This window comes from Echinops telfairi, unplaced genomic scaffold, assembly GCF_000313985.2.
Source record: "Echinops telfairi isolate 266 unplaced genomic scaffold, ASM31398v2 ScPeMD7_22;HRSCAF=79, whole genome shotgun sequence".
Lineage (NCBI taxonomy): Eukaryota > Metazoa > Chordata > Mammalia > Afrosoricida > Tenrecidae > Echinops > Echinops telfairi.
The window spans coordinates 5,205,010-5,220,802 of record NW_022103919.1 but is presented as its reverse complement, the minus strand read 5'-3'; the positions used below and the strand labels follow the sequence as shown (position 1 = coordinate 5,220,802).

The 15,793-nt window shown below is 47.1% G+C and overlaps 1 protein-coding gene across 1 annotated transcript in view; it reads right to left on the bottom strand.

Moving 5' to 3' along the window:
- GPR107 (G protein-coupled receptor 107) overlaps positions 1 to 15,793 on the bottom strand; it is a 57,997-nt gene that overhangs the window by 7,096 nt on the left and 35,108 nt on the right. Inside the window, exon 13 of the mRNA XM_013007400.2 lies at positions 12,288 to 12,331. Coding sequence (XP_012862854.2) covers positions 12,288 to 12,331 — 44 coding nt within the window. The remainder of the gene's footprint in view (positions 1 to 12,287; positions 12,332 to 15,793) is intronic.

Here is a 15,793-nt window from a genome sequence, read left to right as displayed (position 1 = left end):
AATGTATATGTGGATTGTGATAAGAGCTGTACGCGCCCCCAATAAAATGATAAAGAAAAAAAGAGTCACGGTCTCAGAATGTCACCCTGTCCTCTAGGGTCAGTGTGCGTTGGAAGCCACTCGGTCAGAGCGAGTGTGAGCCACTAGCACTGGGAGAGAACAAATGGTGATTTGCGATGGCAGCCCTAAGAGAGGAAGAAGCCAGCCAGCCCTCTAACGGTGGTGAGATTTCTCTTTAACGGGCGGGGCAGTGGCTGTTCCTGCGGTGGTGTGCTGGATGAGACAGAAAGACAAGGTCATGATGCTGAGGAAAGCAGAAAGAATTCTTCAGGTGAAGTACAGCGGGGATGCGAAGCGCTCACGCAGAGAAAGTAGAGGGCTTGAGGCAGTGCAGGTCCTAATGGGCTCACAGAACACAGGCGGGGCGTGTGAGCAGGAGGAGCCGTGTGTGGCCCCCGTCAAGTGTCAGACCCCATCACGCCACTCCCTCCCAGGCTGACTGCTGAGACTCTCTGAAGTGAGGCAGGCTGGGACCTGCCCTAGGAAAGCCTGCCGGCTCCACTTCCAAGCATCAGCAATGAAGGCCCACCAGACACAGACCAGGACAGCATGCGCGATGAGCTCCGCAGGACCTTGCGGGCCAACAGGTTTGCTGCTCAGACATGCAGCCACAATCAAGTGGAGCTCAGGATGTTTATTTCCCCTCGTCACTCATGACGGACATGAACTCCAGTCGCACCAGGACTGGTGTCTGGAGGAATCGGGCCGGGGCCACACTGGGGTCTGCTCCACTCCCTACTGCAGGGGAAAATGAGAGCAGAGGGGTTCAAAGCATGGGTCGTGCACATTTCAGTACCTCCGGTTCAAATTCCAACCCTGCTGCTTACTACTGCGTGACCACGAGTAACCCACATCGAACCTCTCTGAGCCCGAGGTCCAGCCTCTGTGAGACAGAAATTACAATACTTTAGGACTCATGGAGGAATTCATGAGATGGTATACAGGAAGCGCTAGAAGAATGTAGGGTGTTCTAACCTCAGGAATGAAGAAACCGTTCGAGGCCAAGTGTGGCATGTACTAAGTCAGAGTGGCTGCCCATCTGACCGAAACCCAGACTCTAGGAAGTGAAAGTGGACAAACAGTGGCCTGGAGACTGCCAGAGACCCCGGACCCTCCTGGAAGCAGTGTAGCCACATGCCCTGGTGATGCGAGAGGCTGAGCAGAAGCCGAACCAGCTCCAGCTCCGAGCAGCGTGAAATGTCACCAGCATTGATTATGTGACGACCAGGGAGCCTGGGACCCAAAGCCTCTGGGTGTTTTTCCTCTGGAGAAGATTCCCTTAGAGTCCAGAATGCTGACAGCTTGCTGCTCACTGAACAGTAGTGAGCTGGCCTCCCGAGGAATGGCGATGGCTCACCAAGTCGGGACTGGCTATTTCTGACCCCACCACAAAGAAAAGCAAATATGGTAAAAGAATGAGCATGCCGAGAAGAGAAATGCCCTGGGCAGGAGCCAGGGGACCTGAATCCTGGTCCCCGCACCATAAAAGCTCAGTGTGCCTAGCCCTGGCCCGCCACTTCCCCCTCGCGGCATCTGTCTCCTCATTTGGAGAATAACTGTGTGCAAGTGAGGGCGGGAAGGTAGATGGCGGAGCACCAGAATCACCAGGAGGGCCATGCTTAAGTACGTATGGCCCAGCTGCCCCTAGACATAGGGATCAAGCTTGGGCATAAGGGCTATAAAAACCTTCCGGGCCGCTGGGAAGGAGAGACACGGTGGCAGGAGGCTGTGCGGACATCATGTACAGCTGTTTTAGGAGCGCCTATAAGGCTGATCTCATCTGTCATGGGATTCCTCTTCTTCCCACTCACTCTCAAGAAAACAACCGTTCACTCTCGCTCAACACTCCTTGCTGATGCCACGGGAGTGTGCGTCCACTGAGGCAAGCCGTGCCTCAGTTCTTTCAAATGTTTAAACATGTTCAGAGTCAACACTCGTCCTCATTCAGCAGCAAAAGAGCAAACACAAGCCATCTACAGAAGATCCCGTCTCCTCCTGAGATATTCACCCTTGCTCTCAAAGGACTCATCAGTCACCAAGAAGACAAACTAGCTGCCCCCTCTTTCCTAGCTGACTACCCTAGTCTTGTAACCAAGACAACAATACAAACAAGAGCACTGGCAGCTCTGCCTCCGGAGGGATTACCGAGTGCCAGGGCCAGAGCAGGCACCTCGTGTGTTTCATCTCCTGTAACCCTCCTAATAGCCTCCATGTGGAAGGGGGCCGGTGCTGCTGCCTCACAGAACCGAGGGCTAGGGAAGCTGAAGGCAGTTTAAGTCACACGGCTTATACATGAAGAAGCCAGGGCTTGAACCCAGCCCACCTCCTCCTTCCGCCCTCCTTGCCGACCACCCCCCCCCCCACCAGAACAAGAACAAGGCTCTTAATAGCTACGCTATGCTGTAAGACAAAGGCAATTCATCGCTTTATAATCCGTGGCAGTTTGGGGCGATGCAACTAAGGTTCAAATTGCCAGGCAATGCCCAGGAGTCGCCAGCAATGCATTCTCAGGAGTTAGTGCTATATGAGTTATGTGGCACCCAGAAGCAAAGGCCCGCGACAACCACTGAGAGGGTGAAACATTTCTAAGACAATCCTTCCGTGTGTGGAAGAAAAGCCTCTGGCTTAAACACATCCCCACCTACCCATCATCCTTTTCACCGCTTCCTTCCTGCTGTGCCTCAGACGGAACTTTGAGTCAAACACAAACACTGAAGGAGCGAGGATGATGACAGAGCCTGGTTGGCATTAGAGTCATTCTGACTCACTCTGAATTTTCGAATTTCCAATCTGCTCCAGCTCACTCAAGCCGGGGGAGGAGTAGGGGAGGGGGGCACCGCTCATTCACGGTCCAGCACAGGCGTGAAGGCCAAGCTGCCCAGGCCCTCCCTGTGACCACAGGAGGAAGGCATCCATGGGAACTGGAGCCCTGCTGCCCTGAAGGGGTCCCCTCTGGGGAAGGGTATCTCATAGGCGCCCTCTGGTCACCACTAAAGGGAACCCCATTCATTCATCCCACACAGTCTGGGGAAAGGCTGCATAGAAAATGGAATTCTTCTATCCATAAACTGTTGAGGGCCACGTGGAAAATGATGCAAAATAGGTTTTTCAATATGCAACTTTTAATAAAGTGAGCCAGGAATGGTCAAGTCACTGAACTGAACAGGTAACACCTGCGCAACTTACTGTGAGCAAATTATATCTTCAATAATAAATAAGAAAAAAACATAAATGGCCCAAAAGAGTGGCTAAGGCAGGCACACAGACAGACACACACACTCCACACACACCAGGATAGACTAACCCTAAACAGACTTTTCCACCACCTGTAGAAAGGTCTGCCTCTCACCTCCCTTCTACTCTGGAAACACGCCAAAGGCCCCAGCGGTCTCAGACCCACGGTGATGTCAGCGACTGCTCACGTCAGTCCTGTCTCCGTGCCAGCCTGCAGCCGCAGTGCTGAGCTGCGGCAGGTCAGGCCCACAGCGGCGGCTGCAGCGAGCTGAGGTGCAGGGCTCCCCCAGCTGTCCACTGCGCAGTACTGCCGCAGTAGCTGGGGGAGGTCAGGATTCTCACTGCTGGCTGACACAGGCTGGCCAACAGCAGACAAACCCTTCTCAGGGAGGGATCCGACCTTCCCTGATACTGACCGAGGTCATCAAAGAAGAGCTGGTTTCAACAGCAGCTCAAGACACCGGGAGCACAAATGTCCAGACATGCCTTGCTGATCCTGCTTTGGGACACTGCATGTATCCTCCACACTCAGAAGGTGTGCGCCAGCCCTGCACTGAGGGGGCTCACGGAACCCTTCCTCCAGCAGAACATGCTCCTGTAGCTCTCGTCACCTTCTCAGATGTTTTCATAATACTAATTTAGACTGTAGGGTAAACATCATTTCTCTATGCGCTGGGAAACTGGAAAGTTCACGTGACTGGCTTTATTGTGGCATCTGCTTTTATTGCCGTGGTATCTCTGAGGCATGTCTGTGCACTAATGCCACCAGGTAAGAGAACAAGCCCAGGCAGGACCAGAAAGGGCACGCTCACCAGGCCAGCGGGGTGCCTGCGCCAGACAAATAGCTGGGCTTCTTTCCAATATTGTAAAGGGCTCATACAAACTGGCCGCGTGTTCTTCACAAGGCTGCTGATGTGGGAGGCCTTTTTGCTTTGGGTGGTCTCATGGTTAATTAGTTATTTCAAAATGTTGATAGAAATGAACATTAGGGAACATGTTGACTAAACTTAATGGAAAGGAATTTGGAGGAATTAAAGTAAACTAAAATCACTGTAGCAAGCCATAAATATACTCAAAATAAAATACACTCAAGTCTTTCTCATTTTCTCTTCAAAATTCCTTTAGCAATGGTTTTTAACCTAGGGTGACAAAGCCCTTTAAGAATTTGCTGGAAGCCACCCTTCTCCAGAGAACCTCATCTACTGTCCCTTAGGTCACCCTTTCACAGAGGACGAGTTCCATCACTGCTCCCATCACATTGCCCGGTACTGGGCCTGCCAGCCTGCCACCGTTCGGGAGCAGCACACTGTTTACAGGGCACTCACCATATGTATGGCTTTAGACTTCTGAGACAGGTGGGGATTTACAGTTACAGGCACAAAAGAAAAGATGGAAAACTTGTAAGCAATCAATTAAAGGGTGCCCCCTCTCTTCTGTCTCTTCTCTTCACTAAGAAATGGCGCTCTGGACGGTGGGGTCCCAGTGGACTGTCCTCACGAACGGCGCAGGCAACAGCACAGCTCTGCACTGGGGAATTCAACTCACCATTCCTGACCAGTTCGCTCTCAGTTCTCCAGTCGCCCCACACACTGGGGAGGTGAAGCCACGGCACAATGAACAACTTGGGATCGCTTGTCTTCCCCTGCTTCCCTCACCCGCCTGAGGCTTATGAACACAAGTCTCTAGATTGTAATAATCTCCAAAGCCTGTTGTATCTGTGGCTAGTTTAGGTTCTACTTGTAAAGTGAAAAATAAAGGGGAGACAAATTTAGAGTTGCAAACGGGGACCCGGTCAAAGGGCCAAGGGCGGAAGTGCTGGCGAACACCTGCCTGGTGGAAGGGCTCTGCTGCCAATCAGCTGAATGACCATGTGAAACACAGAGTCCCATCAAAGCGGCCAGCCCTTGCTGGCTGCTGGTAAGTCATCCTTAACTCATGGGGACCCTGAACTGGGTGGGACTTGCAGCCTCAGGACTGTGAGATGATGAATCCGTGGCTGTAAACCAGCCAGTCTGTGGCACTCTATAATGGCAGCCATTAGAAACTAACATGCACGTGTTTCGTTTGCTTTTCATTCTACTGTTCCAGTAAGGGCCGGCAGTCTAAGGGAACCACGAGGGGAAAATATAAAACAGACAAGCACGAGTCACAAGGATAATGCACACAATGATGATTTATCTTCCTTTCTCACTGGGCCTATTTATAGGAACACACCCAGATACAGCAGAAAGCTTTTATCTACTGTGTGAGTTGCCCAAAAGTAACCAACCAAATTCACAGCCATCAAGTTGATTTTACTCACAGTAGCCTACAGGACAGGGTAGAACTGTCCCACGAGTTTCCGAGACTACGATTTTTTAAGGGACTAGCGAGCCTCATCTTTCTCCTGAGTAGTAGATGGTGATTTCGAACTGCTGACTTTGCAGTGAGTTAGCAGCCCAATGCATAACCACTACACCACCAGGCTTCTCCCCCAGAACGAACGGGCATCTTAAACAGTCACAAGTTCCTGACCAAATACGAAATGAAGTCAATAAACAAGTGAAAAAATAGCAAGGCAGCCCTTCCCTAACTTTTCATTATCCCACATAGTCATCATGAAGCCTTGCTTGTAACAGAATTGTTCTTCAACTTTTGCCCTTAGGACCCCTCTACAAAGTATTGACAACCCCCAAAAACCTTTTGTCTATGTTGACTATGTCTATCAATATTTACTATATCAGGTACAGGTGTACACATATTAGTGCGGACACAGAAGTATCTGTACATATGTGTAAGGGCAGCTACATAGATTCACAGAAGGCACAATTACAGAGACTTCTCTGACATCAACCAAACACTTTACAAAATTGTTTTCTACATTTAAAAGCTAGAACCTCAGTCTCTTGGGGCAACTCAGTCAAATGGTTTCATGTAGTTCATAAAATGTACATTTTGCATGTGGAGTATTGAAAGTCTGCACACACCCACCTACGATACAATAGTTGGTCTCAACTCATCAGGACCAAAAGGGCGAAGGAAAGCAAAGTCTCAGAGAAGAAACTGGTCTTCAGGGCTAACAGCCTACCCGAGCCACGGCCTCATCCGCCCTGTGACCAAAGAACTGCTACCGGTAGATGGTGCCTGGTTACCAAGCCAACCATCCTGATCAGGGCCACAGTACCTGGGCCTGGACAGAAGCGGAGAAAAATGCAAAGCAGAACTCAAATTCTTATTGGACCTGTAGAGACCAATGACTCTGAGTATCCTAGGATACTCTGTGACCTTGAACTGAAGCTATTCCCAAGGGCATCTTCTAATGAAACAGAGTAGCACAGAGAATGAAGGCTACTGCCTGGACAGACCGGGCTCTACTAAAACCACCTCTGTGAGACCGGAAGCTTAACGGTCACTCGAAAACAGTAAGGAGAAGATACGGGGACAGGGAACCCTGAGTCAGAGACACAACACGCAGCACACAATTCAAGAGCATGTTGACACATCAGGGAAATGTAACGAACAATTTACGTAAATTATCACTAAAAAACAGTATCATTAAAGTATGCATATTTACCAAATTAAAATTGAAAATAGAAATTTCAAAATATTTATTAACATGTTAGAAAATAACAAAATAAACCCACTACATGTTACCATAAGCTAGCTTCTCCTATCTGCTTCTTCATTCAATCTGTTGGAAAAGGTTGTGGATGAAGGGTATGAAGAAATGTACCCTTACATAAATAAAGGACTTTCAGACAATTGTAGGTGGTTTGATTCTACATGAAAACCTGACGTGATCTTATCAGTTGGTGGAGGGGGGAATCTCACACTGAACCAATGAATTTTCCGTGCTGTTGCAATAAAACCCACTGGCGCACCCTATCCTTGAACTGAATCTTTTACTCACCTGCGACTACAGACGATTACACGTTCATCCTTTAAAAATTGTGTTTCACTGAGTTACATGGATCTCCCAAATATATTTCATTAGATAAAGTACTTTAAAAGTCACATTCTTGAAAGAGGGGGTGTGTGTGGAGAGATGATACCAAGGGCTCAGTAGAAATAAATGTTCTGAAAATGATGATGGCAACACATGTACAAATGTGCTTGATAGAATTGATGTATGGACTGATATAAAGAACTGTAAGAGCCCCCAGTAAAATGAATTAATTTTTTAAAAATCACATTCTTTTTGCATTACCCTTGCTCACATCAGAAGCCTCTTAAGAATTTGGAAGTGCAAGCTTTCTTAAATTCTAATTTTCATTTGAAAGTGCAAATTTTATCATTGGCAACAAATGTCATCAATTGGTTTGTTTTTGAAGTGACAAGCTTGCTTCCTTCACTCTTAGGAAAATGTCTGACAAGCTCCCAGGTCTGAGTAACCACATTTTGTCGCTCTTTCAAATACAAATGGTTTCCATTTAAAAAAAGAAAGAAAAAAAAAAAGCTGTCAGTTCAGCTTTCAACTCCAGCAATCACACATGTACCTTCCCTTAAGACAAGCTCCACCCCCTTCAGCAATTGTGCACACACTTCTGATTGCATCACATAGAATATTAAGACACTGGCTCAAGGGTTGAATTTAATATTAGTAACGGCTTTTACTGTTTTATCAGGGGCATTCTACCAGGAAATGAACGCCTTCACTCCAAGTATGCTATAGCACAGTCTGCAGCCCGGCCGGGTTTGTGTGAAGACGCTACCATCTTATTCGTCATGGTTTCTGCACCATCGGGCAAATGCCAACAGTGAGAAGTGCTAATAACAAATTACTGTGAAACTGTAACCTTGACCCTAAAGAGCCTCTAACAGGTACTGCTCATGGTCAAGGCTCCTCTACAAATAGCAGCAGCTCAAAATGAAGCTACTACTTCCATAACCCCTACAACTTGCCCATCACCATTTGCTGCTGTGCCTTCAAAACACACACAAGCTAAGAGTGCGCAGAATACTACTTTTGAATTTTCCTCAGATACACGAGGGAAAAGCATGATCAGAAGCATCAAGCACTGTTCATTCAGTTTATGGTGTCTATTCCTAAGCTAGTTCCATAAGGCAAGGCCATGTGAGAAAGAGAAGGTAACGGAGGATGCAGGCTCAAGGGCAGTTAACAACCAGCAATCTTGGCAGGAACCACAATGGAACCAGAGCTCGGATGTGTCTCTGCAAGACTCAATTAAGCTTCCTCTCAGAAGGGGCAGCACAGCAGTGAGTCTAAATGACTGAAGATACCAGAAAAGTCACAGCGTGTGACAGGAGCGATAGAGACACGGCTGACAGGCAGCTTCGCCCTTAACGTCTTTCTTTATACCTCCCTCAGGTTCAGTCAACAGGAATATAGAAGCAAAGACATAAAATCTGAACACTCTTCGAAAGCTGCACCCAAACCTCAAACTCATGGCCATCCGGCCCATTTCCGTCACACATTGACCCCAAGGGTTTCCAAGGCTGTCGTCTTTAGAAGGCCGAATGCCACAGCCGGCTCCTGAGGAGCAGCAAGGAGGCTCCTTCCGAAAGGGACGTCGAACCTCAGCTGAAGAGCAAGGACAAAGTGCTGTTGTACTCAATTAGCCAGCCCGGAATGGGCCTAAACTAAATATGCTATCTTTATGCCTCGTCATTGCTAAGGTCAGACAACGAATGGGTCAGCGGAATACTAAGCCTAAGAACACGTGCCAGAGAACAGTCTACACTGCTTCCAGTGCCAGAAGGAGACATCCCTGTCCATGGCAGGGTCGACTCTCCAGCCACCTCCAGGACGGGCTAGGTCTCAGGAGGGTGCGCTGAGGCACACAGGTGATCAGCGGTAGAGCCAAGGGCCAGTGTCAGCCGTGCGCCCACTCCAGAATCCCTGCACTCCTCTGTAACTTTCCCAGAGCGGACGAGCAATGCGCCTCCACAGGGCAGCTGCACCTGTGCTTGGTTTGCACCCAGAGTGGGGCTTCTTGAGCGCTCGCTGCAGAGGAGACGTCAACCATGGGCCACAGGGCTGCCTTGACTCTGGAAGTCTCGGACAAAGTGTGGAGTGAAACCACACATTGGCAGATTAGCTCAACAATATCCTGCGACCTAAATTCAATTCAGTACAAGCAAGCACACCCAGCTACCTAGTTGCCATTCCAAAGGGTTTTCAATATTCGCTGGTGAGCCCTGGTGCCTTCTCAGCAGTTCTCATCAGACTGGTGAGTGGAAGCCTGGGGGGTTCCTGCTCCCGAACAATCACTCTCTGCTAAAGAGGCCCCCTGCTGTCACCTGGAGGAGAAAATGAGACACGCCTACTCTGCCCCAACCCAAACTCTCCAAACTTGCTGCCATTGAGTCCCCTGCTGACTCACAGTCCCAGGTCCTGATCCACACTTTCTCTTTACGACAGATGCTGGGAGACGATTCTGACTCAATTTGGGGTTCAATTGCTGTGCAATCTGCCCACACAGAGAACTTAACCAAGGTACTCAGCTAACTGACGAAGTCTCGAGGAGAAAATGGCCAGAGATCGTTCCCAATGGGCCAGTTATCCCCAAAGCCCCTAAACGCAAGTTGGAGAAGCAGCCAGAGGGATCAGAAAAGCAGCAAACCAAACTCACTGCCAGTGGGCCACGCTGACACACAGCAACGCCCTGTGGGTTTCCAAGAAGGGAGTAGAAAGGCTGGACTTTCTCCCTCAGAGCTGCTGGTGGTTTTGAAAGGCTGACACCACTCAGATCGCAGCCCACCCCCTACTCCACCAGAGGGATTAGAAGGAAGACTCAAAGTCCCAAACCCATGGCCATTGAGTGGATGCTGAGTTGACTTTGACAGAGTAGAACTGCCCCATGGCGTTTCTAGACTGTAAATCATCACTGTGAAAGCAGACCGCCCATCTTTCCCACGGAGCGGCTGGTAAGGGTGAACTGCGTGCCACCTTTGAGGTAGCAGCTGAGCCTGGTAAACCACTACACCACCAGGGCTCCTTCAGCAGGATAAAGATGGGGACACAGAAGCCGGTGGGGAAGATGAGCTGCAGAATCCACAGAGGGAGGAGCATGATGCCAAGAGGAAAAATACAAATAAAATGTATCAAGTGAAAACAGTGCCCCTTGGGATTTTAAAAGGTATTTGGCCCAAAAGCCAAAAGAACTAATTCAGAATTACTGATGTGTAGAAGGTGAGATATGTTTTCCAATATGCTAAAATGAGAAAAAGATGTATTCATTAAGTTATGAAAATAGTACATCTTCTTTTGTATTTAAGATACTTAGGATTAAAAAGAGAGAGAGACAAGAATATCCCCCAAACAACAGTTATTCCTGGGGGGATGGGAAGGGGGTACGGGAGAGGGGACAGGGACTTTCATTTTCTGATTTGGGTTTTTCAATGTGTGTCAGGATGTTTGTCAGGTGCTCATCGATTTTATTCTTTTATCATTTTCCTTTGCCAGATTCCAAGAAGGCAGGAGGCTCCTCTATGTCTCTTGGGCTGAGGGGACAATGTATACTCAGACCAGTGTCCCAAACAAGAGGTACTGGACCTCCACATACCATATGGGTCAGGACAACAGGAATCTCAGCAGTAACTATGAAGGAGCACGGAAAGTTCATGGAAAAATTCCATTTTATTTCCATTTTTCTATGAACTTAAAAAAAATTTTTAAATCATTTTATTGGTTCTATGAACTTATAACCCCCCCTTGTCTTGTGGTCAGAACTAAAGAAACCCCCCAGAATCCTGTGCTCTAAATAAGAACTAGATAAGGCTCTAGATAAGGCCCTATCTGCCCTTCTCAGGAAAGTGCAACATCAGATTTAATTTAATTTAAAGAGGTAACATCTCCTGAAAGGGACGAATAACAGAAATGTGGGTGAAGGAAGACAACGGACAGTGTAGGATATGAAATAACAATAATATATAATTGATCAAGAATACACGAGGATAGGAGGGGGAAAAAAGAGGAGCTTATATGAAGGCCTCAAGTAGAATATGTTCTGAAAATGATGATGGCAACATATGCACAGATACATTTGATACAACTGATATATGCAATGCTTTAAGAGCTGTAACAGCCCCAGTAACATGATATTAATTATATACCAAGCTTATGAAATAAGATTTATAATCACTACATTTCCCAATATTTCTAAGATAAGCCCAGTTTACTTTTATTTATTTATTTATTTTTCCAGTTTACTTTTATTGTCAGGAAAAAAGTAACAAATGACCATACACACGATTAGTCATGGAAAATCTGCTGTAAAGAAAAGACCACTAATATCAGCACTAGCTCTATGATATCACGGATCTGCAGGCAGATTCAACATTTGAAAGAACCCGGCTGGCTTCTCGGCCCTTATGGTCTGAAAGTCCTGTTCCGCCATAGCAGTCTGGGGCCGTGAGCACACGCCAAACGGCTCCACAAACACAGAAGCACATACGCCACTTTCCTTGCGGCTTCGTTTCTGATTTAGCAGGTACAGTTAGGAAATCAAGAAGGTGGACAGAGGTTCTAATAGCATGGCCACATAACACTGGAGCTTTTAAAGTTCTTCCTGGCACCAGAGTCCCCTTTTAGATGAATACCAACACATCTATTTTGAAAGCGTGTTAAATCAGCAGGAAGGGATGCTTTGCACATAGCCATCTCCAATCCATAATACCTCCTGTTCTCACAGTGAAGTGTTATCTTTCCCTGGTCCTTCCAAGACAAGAATTTTTTTGGGTTCATCCTGGCTCAGTTTTGAGAAGGTGAAAATCACGATCATGAGGAGAAATGAAATGAATCATCTTAATAAGCAGCAGTCACACCGAAGCCTCCTTGTACACAGGTTTCTGGAACCTTCAACACCTGCTCCTCTAGTGAGCAACCCCAACTGCTCTTACAGCGTAACCTCCCAGCACCTCCCTGGCCTGCCTCCCAGGAAGACAGCACCCGCCCACAGCTGCCCCCACCCCACCTCCCGCCCATGCGGCGCTCAGGCACACGGGGGCTCAGGGAGAGGTGAGCAGCACAGAAAGAGCACAAGGGAACTTGCCTTTTCCATCTGTTGCTGAGGCTTCTTGTAAATGTCTGATTGACCTGGAAATAACATTTGGAGAATAACAGTTAGCTAGCAAATCTGCAGGATTCCTGATTCTAGTTCTTATCACTTGGGATAATCCTGGGCAAAGTCACAAACATTGTGGGGCCTTGAAATCCCTCCATTATAAAACTAAAAGGGTTGTACTCTCCCTAACTTAAAAAAGAACGAGAGAGAGCGAGCTTTGGTAACCAACTGGGTTGTGTATGGTGCTCAAGTCTGAGTTAACAGTGCCCTCTGCTGGCCAAATGTGTGGCAGAGCCTGGCAGGAGCCAGGGTGTGAGAACACAAAACCAACATCCATCAATCAACTCTCCTGATGGCCATCTATTCTCCAGCTCCAAGAACTACTTCACACACACACACACACACACACACACACACACACACACACACACGCGCGCGCGCGTGGCAGTGAACTCAAGCTCACTAGCTCCCTGGAAAGAACACTCCTCTCAGCTCACTGACTGACGACACCCAAAACCCCTACTGCTGTCTACTGAGCTCCAACTCGTAGGACCCAGCCTGATGACGGACTGCTTGTAAAGTCTGGGTCTAGGTCATGTGAGCATATGGCTTTTTAAAACGTGGGTGTTTCACTGACTAGAGATTGAAAACCTTGCCCAAAATCGCTAGCCTCCAGGGGTCTCTTTTCTGACTGTGATATGTGGTAACTAATCACCATCGTTTCAGCTCAGGCAGGGGAACATGAACACTATTAATGAGGCCCTCGATTGGAGTTCTAGGTCCAGTTCAAAGCCACCAAGGAACAGACTCCTGTAAAGGCTAAGCACAACACATCCTGACGCGGGGAGAGCGAGGGGAGGGGCATCTGACAGAGCCAGGTTTAAATCTGACATTAAAAAATGAATAAAATCTGAGCCTGGAAAATGACTGCCACAGAGCCTTAGTTGTTTGCCCATCATGCTGTTAATTTGTAGGGTAAGACACCCACGAGTGGAATTCTGGGTCACATGATAGTTCTACTTTTGCTCTTTGGAGGAACTGCCACCCTGGTTCCCACGACGGCGGCACCATTCCCACTAAAATGAGCCGTGAGCCCCTCCCACCCTGGGCAGCGCTTGTGGTCGTGTTTCTGTCACTCAGTGTCACTCCGGGGGAGGAAGGGGCATCTCACTAGTTCCATCTGCATCTCTCAACCGGCTACTGCTGGTGGCAAGTTGGTTGGCTGGCTTTGGTAATGGCTAATGATGATGACTGTGTTTTCAAATGCTTATTGGCCAATGGGATACCTCCTTTGGTAAAGTATCTGTTCACATCTTTTGCTCATTCTTTTACGAGATTATGCCATTTCTGTGGTTAAGATGTAGAAGTTTTATATATAATCTAGATACCAGACCCTGAGTTCTCAAAGATTTTTTTGCCCTCAGTCTTGGTTATCTTTTGATAAAGGTAATAGTAGCTTTTTACTTATGGTGATGGGAAAAGTGACATTGAATGTGGATAAAAATTACACAACCTGAGTAATGTGACATTATTAAGCTGTACATAAGAAGAAAGAAAGAAAGAAGCCGAGAAGCCGAATTGGCAATTACATTATATATAATTTGGACCAATGCCCACTCATCCTGCAAAAGGAGGGGTCACAACTGGTGATACTACTTAGACAAAACCACGGAATTCCTGGCACTAGTCTTCTCGGTTAAGGATTAGGGCCATGGTCTTGAATGACAAACGAGCCAACTGGCAGAATATAGCTTTGAAGTTTCTATTCTACTTCCCAGTGTGGTGAGGAGTAGCTGGAGTCTTGAGGGCTTACAATCAGCCAAGCTGCAACACTGGTTGCTACCTGCCTGGAAGAACAGGAGTCAGAAACCAAGAATCCAGAGAAGCAGCTGAACTGATAACCTCTAGTAACCATTGCCTTCGCCTAACATGAGACCAGGAAAAATGATGGCGCCCGGCCCACCATGACTGAATGTTTCATTCAGGGGCACAATGTTTGGATCTTGACAGAAAGGGGAAAAGTGTGGAACAGAACTTCAAACTCCCAAAGAGTTCACTTACTGGACCCACAGAGGGGGGAGGAACCTCAAGAACACTCTTCACTCCCTGAAATGGTCTTTAAACAAAAGAAGTTTCGTTCTTAAAGACTACATCTTTAGGTGTTGTGTCCGATGCAGGTGAGGCTGTTAACGAAGGTGAGGCAAACAACTAGCAGAATGAGCAAAGGGACACAAAGTGAACATGTCGCTGAGAAATATGTGTAGAGGAAGCACATTTTCTCAAGTGTATATTTTCTCCAAAAATAAAGTTAAATTAAAAAAAATAATAAAATAGCTACTATTTCTAAAGTTATCCCTCTAGTACTGATTTTTTTTCTCATTTTACATCAACATTTATAATATTTATTGTAAAGAATCTTGCCATTTGCATTGGCTCATCAGTGTTGTCAACAAGTGGCAAGAAATTGCCACTGTGGCTCTATGGTTCTTCCAGGGCTTACCAACACCTCACAATCCATACATTTTACTGTTCTGCTAACGGCAGATATATTTAAGAGGAGGGTACCACACACTGTTCTTTAAAAGATGTTCCTTTCTCTCTAAAAGACAGTGCTGGGTCACCCTATATGAGGGGGTATCCCCCCGCCAAAAAACTTTTTTTCCCCAAAGCTATGTATTTAAATTTTTTACAAAACAACCTTATCACCTTCAAAGTACTCTCCTTGACACTTAATACATTTGTCAAATCGGTGATTCCATTCTAGGAAACATTTTTCAAACTCATCTGTTTGGATGGCTGACAACACCTCCTTCGTTTTTTTCTTTACCTCTTCTACTTCGTCAAATCGCTCTCCTTTCATGTCCCTCAGCATTCGCAGAAACAAAAATAAGTCGCTAGGAGCGACGTCAGGTAAGTAAGGTGCGTGGGGCAAGAGAGGCATGCTGGTTTTTTCCAAAAACTGGAGCACTGAGAGGGCTGCGTGAGCAGATGCACTGTCGTGGTGGCAAAACCAGGCCCCGTCTGCCACAAATCAGGCCTTTTTTGTCACACTGTTACGCTACCTTTTCAGAACCTCTAAATAGAAAGGTTGATTAACAGTCTGACCTGGTGGAGCAAACTCCAAATGCACTACGAGTCCTCATTTTCACCCTTTCAGGATTGGATTGACCTATGTCCAGGATGAGGTTTGCCATCAACTGACATTTCACCTTTTTTGGAATGAGAAAATCACTTGTACACTGGAGTTTTTCCCTATCATACTGTCTTTGTAAGCTGTGTTCAACATCACAACAGTTTCGGTGGCATTTTTCCCCAAGCAGGAAGCAAAATTTCATAGCTGCACGCTGTTCTCTTAAATGGGCTGTCACAAAAAACAAGGTTCAAGCAAAACTGTTTTTATGGGAAAATTCACTGTGACCAGAAAACCTCTCCGGCGACCCCAGTGGGTACACTAACTCAACGTGAGTTGTTTGATGGTCTCCCAGCGGGAAAAA